Source organism: Calidris pugnax, unplaced genomic scaffold (assembly GCF_001431845.1).
Source record: "Calidris pugnax isolate Ruff unplaced genomic scaffold, ASM143184v1 scaffold20, whole genome shotgun sequence".
NCBI lineage: Eukaryota > Metazoa > Chordata > Aves > Charadriiformes > Scolopacidae > Calidris > Calidris pugnax.
In genome coordinates, this window is record NW_015094510.1 from 16743360 (window position 1) to 16755263 (window position 11904).

An 11904-nucleotide genomic window follows, 5' to 3' on the forward strand; every position below is an offset into this window, starting at 1 on the left:
TGTGGCACTCCTGTTCCTTCCAGCAGTCTCCCTTGTGGATAGCAGTGCAGCCTCTGCTGCTCCTCTCTGCTTTCCTCAGCAGCAGCATAATGCAAACGTCAGCCTGATCCCTGTCAGTCCCTTCTCTGGGGTCCGGATACTGGTTATGTATGTGAAATGCTTTAGTAATTTTCCTTGCTCTGATGAATGCCTGTGTGAAAGGAATTGGGACAGAACTGGCAGTGTGCAAGCTAAGAAAGATGATGCTGTCATGTTGCTCTTCACTCAGATGTGGGAAGTTGTCTTCATACATATAAGTTAGACTTTCCCTACAAAGAAAACTTGGATGGAATATAACTAAGTGGGGATCCTTATAGATGTTTTTTCAGACTTGAATCAGCATCCTTGTGGGAGCTGTTTCTTTTCTAATTTTTTTTTTTTTAAATTTCACAGAGAAATCGTACTTTTGTGGCTCTGCTTTTTGTCTTTTTTTGCTAAGGACACAGAAAAGAGAACAACTGTCAGAGGCTTAAGCCAGAGGTGCTGTATTCTCTCAGCTTCTTTTTCCTGTGAGGGGAATTAAATGCACTCTTTATTTTTCAAGATTGTACATAACAGATAAACAAGTAGGGATATTTTTCACAGCAGTAACAACCACTCGGAGAATTCCTGCCCCATATTCCTGCATAATCGGACTTGCTGAAAGCTTTAGAGGACCACTGTTTCTTCCCACAAATATTTTACCTTTTGTACTTTTTAATGTCCACACTGCACTTGGCCTAACTTACCAACGCATTCTCATTGTCTTTGTGACTAATCAGGGCAACATTTCAGTTCATTTCACTTAACTGAGATGTCAAACTTCGGAGCTCTTTTGCCTGAGGCTCTCTAGGGGGAAGTGGTTTTCAAAATCTAAATCATCCCCAGGTGCATATCTTTCCCATGGCAGATAGAGAGTGCCAGGAAGTCTGGAATTATAATTTAGATGCCTTGATCAGGTAGGATGTATTTGGGCTGAGGCATATAACTTTTATGCAGAAAATACATGGGTTTTCAGAAACCGTCAATCCAATTAATTCTGAATGTCTTGGAGAAGCGTGGCAGAAAGTGAAGTACTTCTCAATTTACAAGTTCATAACTTTTTCCTCTCCCCCTACAGAGGCTGCTACTGACCCCCCTAAGACACCTGACAGCGAACCTTTGTTTACAAAACTGCGCAATCCAAGCACAGGCAAGTTTTGGAATTGTGACATGAGCCTCCTAATGTTCCGGTTGATTCCCTTCACCACCAAAAGATTCGTATTTTGCAAGCTGAAATAATGATGATAGTATGAGTCTTATGTGCCAAAGATACCGCTGGTGATGCCAGATAGTTAATGCTGTGCAAACATTTAGGATTTCTTTTATAATTTTAATTGGTTGAACTGTTTATTCATCAGAAATATTGGCAGCACAAAAAAAAGAAGTGTAATTTAAGTTCTGTTTTTAAGTGCATTAGTTTTGGGGACCTTACAGTGTTGGGTGTTGAGCCTGGGCTTTTTTTTAATCCAAATTTGGGCTTCATAGCATTCATCTTATGCTATAAAATAAATAGTCAGAGTTAGAAGAAGTGATTCAGTTATACTTACCAAGCTTTTTGAGTCATTTCATTTTGAAATCTAATTTTCTTCTTTCCCTGGTCCAAGTGGTGGTGTCTCTTTTCTTGTTGATGGATGATGAGGCACTTTGAATTCAATACATTGGAAGGACCGGCACGTGCAGGCAATATAATGATACCACCATCCCACAGTTTCTTTCTTCTAGTCAGATTGTTCATTTTGTCAAGAATTTGTTATTATATGAGTAATGTAATAATTGGAGTATGAGATTCTGCAACACTAACTTGCAGTAAGCCCTTGTTAGGGTTAACACATTTTGTTTGAAAAACACATTTCATGCTGTTTTTCTTTCCTTTCATAAGCTTAGGTTTTTTTCTGTAGGTTTAAGTTGTATGTTTGTGTTTTGAAATTCATTGCTCGTATTTATATATGTTCGTAGCTAAAATCTTCGGAGTCTTTAGATACATCTTAATGTCACAATATAGTAACTGTTAGTTGTTCTTGACAGATGAAAATAATTAAAAACAATAGATACAGAATGTGAAATCACTCATCATGATACCTGTTTTTTGATTGCTCAGATCTACAGTGAGAATATATAACGATGGATATTTTCTACCTGCTGTATTATATTGCCTTTCTAATTTGTTGTGTTTTTTTAAAAGTGTAGGTATTACTTTGCTTTTCTCTAAGGAAGAAGAGATCTGTTTGCTTTGTAGAATCACAGATCTTGGGAAAGATTTCTGGAGAAAACCTGAAATACAATGATTTCCTGGGTGTGTTCCTTTAGAATTTACAGGAGCTTATTTATAGACCTGTGTAAACTTTCAGTTATGTAGCCTGTTATAAGTATAGGATCTGAAAATGGAAGGACTGAGAACACCCTATTAATGTATTTTCCTTACGTTTTGGTGTAACAGATGAATTGTTGATGCCAGAAATTGTATAAATACGCACTGAAGGGCTCAGCGCACTATGGAATCTATGCTAACCGCTTTATTAAATAAAAGTATGCTTGATCCCCTTTATAGATAGGGCAAAATTTCTATCCCTTACAAAGGCTATAAACTAGGGTTCAGCCTGCAATCCAGAAGTAGCACAGGAAGCATTTTTCAAAGTGCTGAACTAAAAGAAGGAAAATAACCATGCTGCAAGACTTAAGCGACTAACTGAAGTGGTAAAGTTGTGAGCAAAGCTGCTGAGGTTCTCTCTCCATCCACTAGAGTTTCTCTCTAACGACACTGTTGGGAACCTGTGGTGACTGCCTTTTTAACATAAGCAAATAAATTAAGGAGCTGGAGTTAGACAACAGATTTCGTAGCTCACCACCGCATTTGGCTAGCGCACTCACTGGTAGGAGTCTTAAGTTGTTTGGTGAGCACTTCTGTGAGTAGTTTGATGTCTGGTGCTGATCAAACTATGGCCAACACCGTTGTTGAGAAGCATGTGGTAATGACTGGGATCTCTACTCCCCCTTAAATCTACTATTCACTCCTCTCCTCCCCTCCCCAAAAGAAAAATTAATATCAGCAAACTGAATCTATATCCTTAGGTGAGGTTGAACATCTGGTTGGCCTTTTGGATAAAGTGGGGGGGGGGAAATGCATTATCATTCATTTTGGGGAAGAGATGTGTCTACCCCTTTTAGCCAACCTCCCTCAGCACCTAGGGATCTCTGCAGACTGAGAGCAGGAGTGCTGATGGCAGCTGGCAGGGGCTGACACTGAGACTTTCCTGATCTCCAAGTCAGGGCAGCTTCGCAATTCATGTGTGTTGAGGAAGACTGTCATGTTGTAGTTGCTCTGGCCTCTTCAGGATGGATAACCAAGACAGTACCAGTCCGGCCAACAGACTCAGCTGACCAAATTTCAGTGGCCCCTTCTGTAGTTCTGGCAAGTTCCTGTCTTCGATATGGAAAATGCCAATCCTGTTGGCAACGTATTCGTCACCCTTTCATTATAGCCCAGAACTAATGTGAAATGGCAGAGCTGTGCTGTGGGGTGGCCTATGATAAAGCTTTCCTTTTCCTTTCCAAACTGTCAAGATTCTGATGGGCACTTTGACGCAACTTCTTTTAGCTTCCTTGTTCACCTTATTTAGTCTACCCATACTGAGTCATCAGGAATCCATTTGGATGCAGAAAACCAACATTATTTCAAACTGTCACTTGAAGGTTTGAGACTTTTGTTCCTCTAACCCAGTGTCTGATATCTTGGAGAGAAACATGGTGGAAGGAGAGGGAATTTTCTTGTTTTCTACCTTCCCCCTTCAGTACAGACAAAGGCTGATTTCTTGAGTGATTTTGATTTGGGTTTGGATCAAAGGCTTTGTGTTGTAAGATGAACTATTCACACATCTTATTTATTGATTCAAATTCAGTTTGGTTTATAGAGCTGGTAAGTGAACATCTGTATATAATAGTTTTCTTTGTCTGAGCTTTCTTTGTAGTGAGTTTATGTAGAATGTGTGTATGTTTGTGTGTCTGTATGTATATAAGGCACATTCTTCAGACATATTGGGTATTCTTTTGATTTTTGTGAAAGCTGACAAACACAAACCAGATTTCTTTTCAACAGGGGAAGCAACCCTTTACTTATTCAATAGTGGTGCACAGCAGCTGTTTGAAGTAAAAGCTTTTCATGAGGAATGTCGTTCCTGGTTTATAGGTCAGACTGTTCAACAAGGTGAGTAATACAATGTATCCTTACCCTAACTGTAACTGGTGTTCTTACACAGCCCTTCCCTCTCTCTTCTAGTAAATTTACAGGTGTTTTTCCTAGTTGTTTGAGGCATGCTGCATCACATCCCCACCTTCTGACACGCTCGTTTGCCATCTGGATTTAACCAGGGCTGGGGGCTTTGTGGTCTCTCTTTAAAAGGCTGCCTTTGGCAGCCTCAATTAGACAGATGTTCATTTGTCTTTGAGGAAGGGGGGGGAGGGGGCGGGGGAGGGGGAAGACATTCAATTGTATTTAAACTGAAGTGCCATAAAATACTTAGCTTGCCTTGTCAATCAGACCAGCAAGTCCTCAGTTTAAGTAAAATGTGTGTTACCCTACGGAAGGAGAAAAGGCTGGAAGGCCTTGGCTAGCTAAGCAGGGCGGTGTGTTAGAGCTCTAAGCATTGGAATGTATGGTCTTGCTTTCCTTTAATTACCTCTGTAGTCCCCTGTGCAAGTGCTGGGATCTTAGGATAGGCCTGCTGTCAGAAGGTGCCATTTCAGTGTTTTATCTGAAGTGAGCTGGTCCATACCATGCCAGTCCTTCTCTGATCCTACCTTGCCTTTCTCAAATTGAGGAGGAAACCTACGTAACTGGCTGTGATGGCTTTAACAGTCCTTTATCAGTAAGAATGTCACTGGAGTAGTGTTTCTTTGCCAGCATGCCCATAGACCAAGCAATAATTATTAATTCAGGAGATGAAGGTATATTTATTTCGTCCTTTTTTAACTGGAAAAAAGACCATTTATAGTAATAAAGCAACTGCCTCAGACATATGCCTTCTTTAGTGGTAATATCCCAAAGTGTGTGTTAACTTTTAAACATCCTCTGCAGGTGCATATAGCAATGCAAGTGGTATGTCTCTGAGCTTTTCCTTGCTCCATTTGGGGGTGAGCCAAAAGACTGGGTCTGCTCCCTGCTCCCAATTATGTCCACATTGTGTTCTCCTCCTCCCTTTCTAACCTCTGTTTTCGCCCTTGGGAAATAGTTGCCTTAAGGAATCATTGCCTCAGTTTTCTTTAAAAGATACAGGGGGAAAAATCGTTCCTGAATGTTAGGGCTGCTGCATCTCTGAAATGGTCAGGGGAAGAACAACACAAAAAAGCTGTGTGTTTGCAGTTAAAGCAAATTGTCTTGTTATCTTCAGAGGATGGCAGAGGTCTTTATACACCTACAGGGAGTCTGAATTCTTTAGAACAAATAAAAATAACTCTTCCTGGAGGTACAGTGGAAAGCATTAAAATGGAAGCTTTGAGAAAGTGGCTAGTGTTTTTTTTTCCCCTCCAGTTTTATTATCAAAGCTTTCATGTTTGTGAGTAGTACTGATGCTTGCTTTGCCTCACACAAATGCATGGTGTTATAGTACAGATGGTAGATTGGCTATCAGCTTTGGCCAAACCACGTTCTTCCCACCCCGTCTTTTGTTAGTTTTAGGGCCATCGCAATAGGATTTCCTTTTCTTTAATTATCTTAATCATGTGAGTAAAAACAAAAAAAAAATGCATTTATTTGCTTTTGGTTTGCTAATTAATGTCAAATTGTCATCAATTATTGGGTCTCATTAGTGAATTTCCTTGATGTTACATTGTTTCCAATTATCTACAATTACACAAAAAGCCTGACTAAGCCATTGTCCTGCAATGAGCTCCAGATGGGCAGAGGTGTCTGTTTCAATGGGAGACCAAGTTCTTCCTTTGTATGTGACTTTGAATACAGCATACTGAGCCACATTTTCTGATCTATTTAAGTTTATTTAGTTCCATTAGGAGTCTGCATGCAGATTCTCCCCCTACAGGTGAGAGGTAGCTCTCACTTAATTAGCTCTTGGAATTCTTTCTTACTCTGCCTACCTCTTCTGCCAGCATGGTGTTACCTTCACCGGTGTTTGAGCTGGAGTATACTGGATATACCTGATATCCCAAAAGAAGCTTCTGGTACACCCAAATCTGCCAATAGAGGGCAGCTTCAATTTTGCTAGTTTTAATATAGTCCAGAAAAGGCAAAACTAAGAATGCTTGAAGCCAGCAGACCTGCAGTGGAGTTGTGCTTTGGTTTGGCACGGTTGAGAATTGAGCTCTTTCTGTATTTTTAATATAAAATCACAAATACTGTTTTTCCACCCATTTTATTAAAATATTGGGATACTTACTGAAAAAAACCAACTCTCCTTTTCTGCCCATACTCCTGAAGAACATCCAGAAAAAAAAAAAAAAGCTCACTACATTGTGACTCTTGGTGCTAAGCTTACTTTTACATATCTGTCACTTAGATGGGCGCCTGCTGTTTGTTACACCAATGGACCCTTTATTTCTGATCCTTTACTACCTCATAAAGGCAGACAAGGAGGTAAGCCTGCTTTATTTTTTTCACTGGAATTCTCAGCAGGAAGCATTCTGACTTCATTTTCTGTAGAAGTTATGTTCATTTTACAAAGAGGGGCTTCCATAATAATGGAAATGTAATTTGCATTTAAAGCAGAGATGTCCACCCTAGGAGTACTTTTGTTTGAATCAAGTTTTTTTGTCAGTAAAGTATATTCCAGGAGTCAGTTTACAATCTCAACAAACTCTAATCACCTCCTTTTTAAGAGAAGCAGAGAATCTCTTTTGTCCTTTTGTGTGAGCCTTTCCCAGAACTATTGAATTTTAAATGATGAGATGTCATCGGAGTAAAACAAACTCTTGCCCTTTCTGAGGAATCAGTAGATGATTCATTTTGGAAAAGAAGGGAAAAAGAAAGAAGAATTCGGATGCTATGGGGCGGGGGGAAGAAGAAATGTTTCTGTGGCAGTTTGAACTTGAAACATTGCCTTTTTAGAAGCCATATTTGTAGAGATGCTGTATCATAGAACAGCAGCAGGATGAGTAAGTATCCAAAAGTTGGATAATTGATAAGTGGCTTAATTGATTTATCATGGGTGTGGCAAAACCTCACTTAAATTTCCAAGGTGTATCAAAAAGGCATAGGCAAAGTTACTGATTTATTGTTTGTAATCTGGCTGTGGAACAAAGTGCATAAAATAAAATGTAAATGTTGATCCTTGTTTTTTGTTTCATGGAGGCAATAATTTCACTGTATACATTGTAAGAGTTGCTTGCCATTTTCTGCTTTAGACTTCAACTGGAGAATGCAGAGGAACAATTTTTGTATGGTGAAGAAATAAAGTCCTACTAGACATTTGTAATAGTATCCTATTGTTCTAAAATTATTTTAAATTATTTATGTTATAGGATGTGCAAACATATTCTGTATTTCTGTGGTCTGTTCCTGCTTCAGTGGCCCATCGGAAGTCATTTCACAAAAAATAGTTTAACTTGTGCTCTAGGCACTGTGCTGAGTTTGAATTCAGCATCCCTTTGAAAGCTTTGTACCGAACTTAAATTGGGGAAACAGTAAACCTCCTCTGTCTATGTGGTAGAGAGTTGAGGTAGCCTGAATACAGGACAACTACTGCTGCTATTACTGTGCATGGGAAGAGTCCTGTACTGCCCTTTACATTCTTGGTATGTTGCTTTCTAGGTTTTCTTGTTTTCTAGGCCAGGTGTGGTGCCAAATAAATGCATAGAGCTGTTCTGGGTCATATATCAGGGCAAATGCATTCTTGCAGAGCCCTGCCTAAGTTAGCATATTCTTCAGTGAAGAGAAGTCTTGAGGGTTGTGTTGTAGATACCTCATGCAAGGCCAGCTTGAATGCAGCACAGTCACTTCTGGCTTGAACTAATGACTATGAAGGTACCCACTGGGTGTCTTCGGATCATCCTTTGCATCATCCTTTGATTTTGAAAGTGTGGAGCAGGGTTGCTTAATCTGTCTTCTGAGCCGAGCCATCTCCTGCCCAGCAGACTTTCTTGGCTTAGGCTCTGTGTCCCTGTACAATGTAAATGTGGCTGTCTTGCTTCAGGACACAAGTGGGTTTGTGCAGGTAAGTTATCCATAGGAAACAGTTTATTGCAGCTTTATTTCTGCCTCTCAGAACCTTTTTTTTTGTCATTGTTATTGTGCCTTTTTCAGGAGAAAAAACCCTTTGAATCCTTTCTGTTTGTTTGGGTTTTTTTGTTTGGCTTTTTTGCTTGTTTTTATTGTGATTTAACAAAGGATGGCTACTTCTATTAAGCCCCAGACTGTCTATCAAGAGGATTAATTAATAATGAAAGCAGTATACCCAAGTGCTTTTTTTCATGCTGACTGGTATAATGACTTCAGTTTTGGCTGCTGAGACTGTGCACTCTCTAAGGATGGAGAGCTCACTGAGTCTTTGTACTGATGCGCTAAAGGATCTTTCCAAAGGGAAGGCTGCCAGTTGTGCCAAACCATTCTGAATGATTATACATTGTTTGGCAACGGCAAAATTTGTTTGATGGTTCTGTCATGTGTTGAGGCTATTAAAGTTGTGCCAAAATCTCTTTATATACATTCTCCAGCCAAACTGGAATTGACTTTGCAGAGGTGAAAGGTTAATACTGTGTTCCAGAAGCTGCCCTGGTCCTTTGAGATTTATCTTTATGGAAGCAAAAGCAAAATTTGAATGGAAGTTATGACACTGGGTTGAATCCAACAGGTTTTGGTCTAAAACAGTATTGGCACATACTGACTACTGTGTCTTATGTCATCTTCCAAGAAATCCCGCTGTACTTCACATTAGTTTCTCCCCATGTTGTATTAAATTTGGTCTTTTAAGTGCAGTAATTGAAGAGTTCAGCATTTTGCAGGTATTTACTGGTTTGAAATAAATATTTATAGTTTGCTTTGTAATCAGTTTCTGAATGTGTCACATGTTACCATTCAAAATACAATCTTTAAATCCTTTGTTTTAAAGCTATGGCCATTGCATGCATATATATTTCTCTGTATGTGTACTGTGGATATGTGGCTTAACATTATAATAATGTTTTTATAATACCTTTGATGTATTTTCAGCAGCAAGGAAAGTTCCAGCCACTCGATCAAGTTGTGCTAGACTCAGACTACCCTAACTGCCCATTGCTGCTGAGGTGTGCAGATGTTAAACAGCACATACATCACATAACAGAAGAAAAAGGTGAAAAAAGAGGCTGGGGGGCAAAAAAGGACTGCATTTGTTAGTACCACTTCATTACAAGATAGATTTAAGTCTGATTTTTGCTTTACCAAACACTAAAGGTGCTGAATGAAGTTGTACTTTGAAAACAGAATATTAGGCTAAGAAGTTGTCATTGCATTATTGTGAATAGTAATGTGTGGATTTCAGATTGTCTGCTGTAAGTCTAAAGTATTTGTGTAGTCTTGTTGCTAGGTGTCATAAAAATGATAAATTGTTTGGAGCTGGCTTCTTGACGTTATTGTAGGTGTTGTGAACTCTCTCTGCCTTTTGATGAAAGTTTGACATCTCTCTAAATTCTTCATTTGATGTAGGATGGTCTGGTTAGACGTTAACTGGTTAACTGTTAACTGGTCTGGTTAGAAGTTAACTGTTGTCCATTTGGTATTTTTCGTCCCTTTGTCACAAAACATTCAAACAATAAGCAGGAAAAAGCTGGAAAAGAGAGACTATGCTGCTGTGAAAGGAGAGCACAATTTTTCTAGCTTTGCATAATTTAGTGTTGGGAGTTTTAAGTTCAAAGGCTTATTTTTTTAAAATAGAAACCTTGATTGGGATGCATAAATGTATGAGAGAGAACACCTAAATGGAAAAAAATAGCAAAGTATCAATTCTGTACATAGTGTCCTCAACCTTTGCCCTGAATTCCCTTTGCTATAGGAGCTTTTATTTCATTTGAGGAAAACACATGCTTTCAAGGGAAGAGGAAGGAGCATTTCATAATTTTTGCAGCTTGGCAGACCTGCAAAAGATGGAAGACCTCAGATTTTATATTCAACCATTTAAAGAGCATTGTCCTTAGGCTTCCTAACTTCCTCATAGTGAATGGAGATTTACCTACACACAGATGGAAGTCTACAGGAGGCGGTCTGAAAACATGGAATCTACCACCAAGTGCAAAACAGCTAAGCTGTCTGACCCTTATGCCTGTAGGCCTCCAAGAAGTCGAGGTACACAGATCAAAAGCCAGAAACATTAGGAATTTGCTTTGACAGAGCACACTGCCCTTGCCGTCAATATATATAACCAGCTCTGTATCCTGGGCTGCATCAAAAGAAGCGTGGCCAGCAGATTGAGGGAGGTGATTCTGCCCGTGTTCTGCTCTGGTGAGACCTCACCTGGGGTACCGCGTCAAGGTCTGGAGCCCTCAGCACAGGGAAGATATGGACCTCTTGGAGCGGGTTTAGAGTAGGGTCATAAATATGATCAGAGGGCTAGGGCACCTCTCCTATGAGGACAGGCTGAGAGAGTTGGAGTTGTTCAGCCTGGAGAAGAGAAGGCTCCTGGGAGACCTTATTGTGGTCTTTCAGTACTTAAAGGGGGCCTACAGGAAAGACGGGGATAAACATTTTAGCAGGGCTTGTTGTGATAAAACAAGGCGTGATGGCTTTAAACTGAAAGAGGGTAGATTTAGACTAGATATTAGGAATAAATTCTTTACTCTGAGGGTGGTGAAACACTGGCACAGGTTGTCCAGAGAGGTTGTAGATGCACCATCCCTGGAAACATTCAAGATTGAATTCATCTAGTTGAAGATGTCCCTGCTCCTTGCAGGGTACGTTGGACTAGATGACCTTTAATGGTGCTTTCCAACCTGAACTATTACTATTCTGTGATTCTATATAAGAAAAAATATTTAGGTGATCTGGTGATATTTGGGAAGTGGCTAAGGAAAGGTGATAGAAGACTGAAAACCCTTCTAGAATGTAGAACACCAGACCTCTTCATTGCTGCATAGAACGTCAAGGGGAGGGGAGAGGTGGGCGTGAGCGTTTTTTTTCCTGAAAGATACTGATGCACAAGTTTTTCTTCTATAATATGGTGCATACGCAGTAATGTAGGGCAGTTGCTTCCCCCAGAAAATCAATTTGGACTTTAGGGCAGGAGATGTTTCCATTGAAAATGATCACTTTAACAAGAGAGGAGGAGATTTGGGCAGCAAGACTGTTCTTACAGTCTTGCTGGCACTGGGGTAGTTGGCATTATGTGCTGTTGTGATACTCCTGGATTTTGAAAGAACCTTTGGAAAACATTTAGTTACATTCAGTAACAGTAGTAGCAGGCAGCCTTTTTCTTTGGGTTAGAACTAACTTATGAGAAGACTTCTTTAAGACAGGTGCCCCTGAACTGCAAAACCACTTTTGCCTTCCCAGGAAGTGATAAATACTACCCATAAAAACTGTTATTAAGCTTTAGATAATTTCTGTGCCCTACAACTTGTCTAACACTGGCTAAGGGTGAGAGAAGGGGTACTAAACTTAACGTGCACCCATCTGAGAAGGTGAAAAATCGTGCAAAATCCTCTTGGCTGTCAAACTAAGAAGTCAATATAGGAATGTAGGACAAGGTCTGGATTATTTTTCTGAAGGGGCACTTCCTCCAAACAACAGTGATGCCTTTGGGCAGTATTTATGTTCCCTTCTTAACAGAATCACAGAATCACAGAATTGTGGTGGTTGGAAGGGACCTCAGAGATCATCGAGTCCAACCACAAAAAAAAAAAAAAAAAAAAAAAAAAAAAAAAAAAAAA

General features: G+C 39.7%; 1 protein-coding gene across 3 annotated transcripts in view; it reads left to right on the top strand.

Annotated features, from left to right (window-relative positions):
- Window positions 1-11904, top strand: part of RNASEH2B (ribonuclease H2 subunit B) — a 55858-nt gene that overhangs the window by 21508 nt on the left and 22446 nt on the right. For 2 of the 3 annotated variants that reach the window (XM_014966149.1, XM_014966147.1), the window contains exons 2-5: window positions 1139-1210; window positions 4154-4261; window positions 6567-6643; window positions 9215-9335. In XM_014966149.1, coding sequence (XP_014821635.1) covers window positions 1139-1210; window positions 4154-4261; window positions 6567-6643; window positions 9215-9335 — 378 coding nt within the window. The remainder of the gene's footprint in view (window positions 1-1138; window positions 1211-4153; window positions 4262-6566; window positions 6644-9214; window positions 9336-11904) is intronic. The other variant, XM_014966148.1, reaches the window with a different exon arrangement.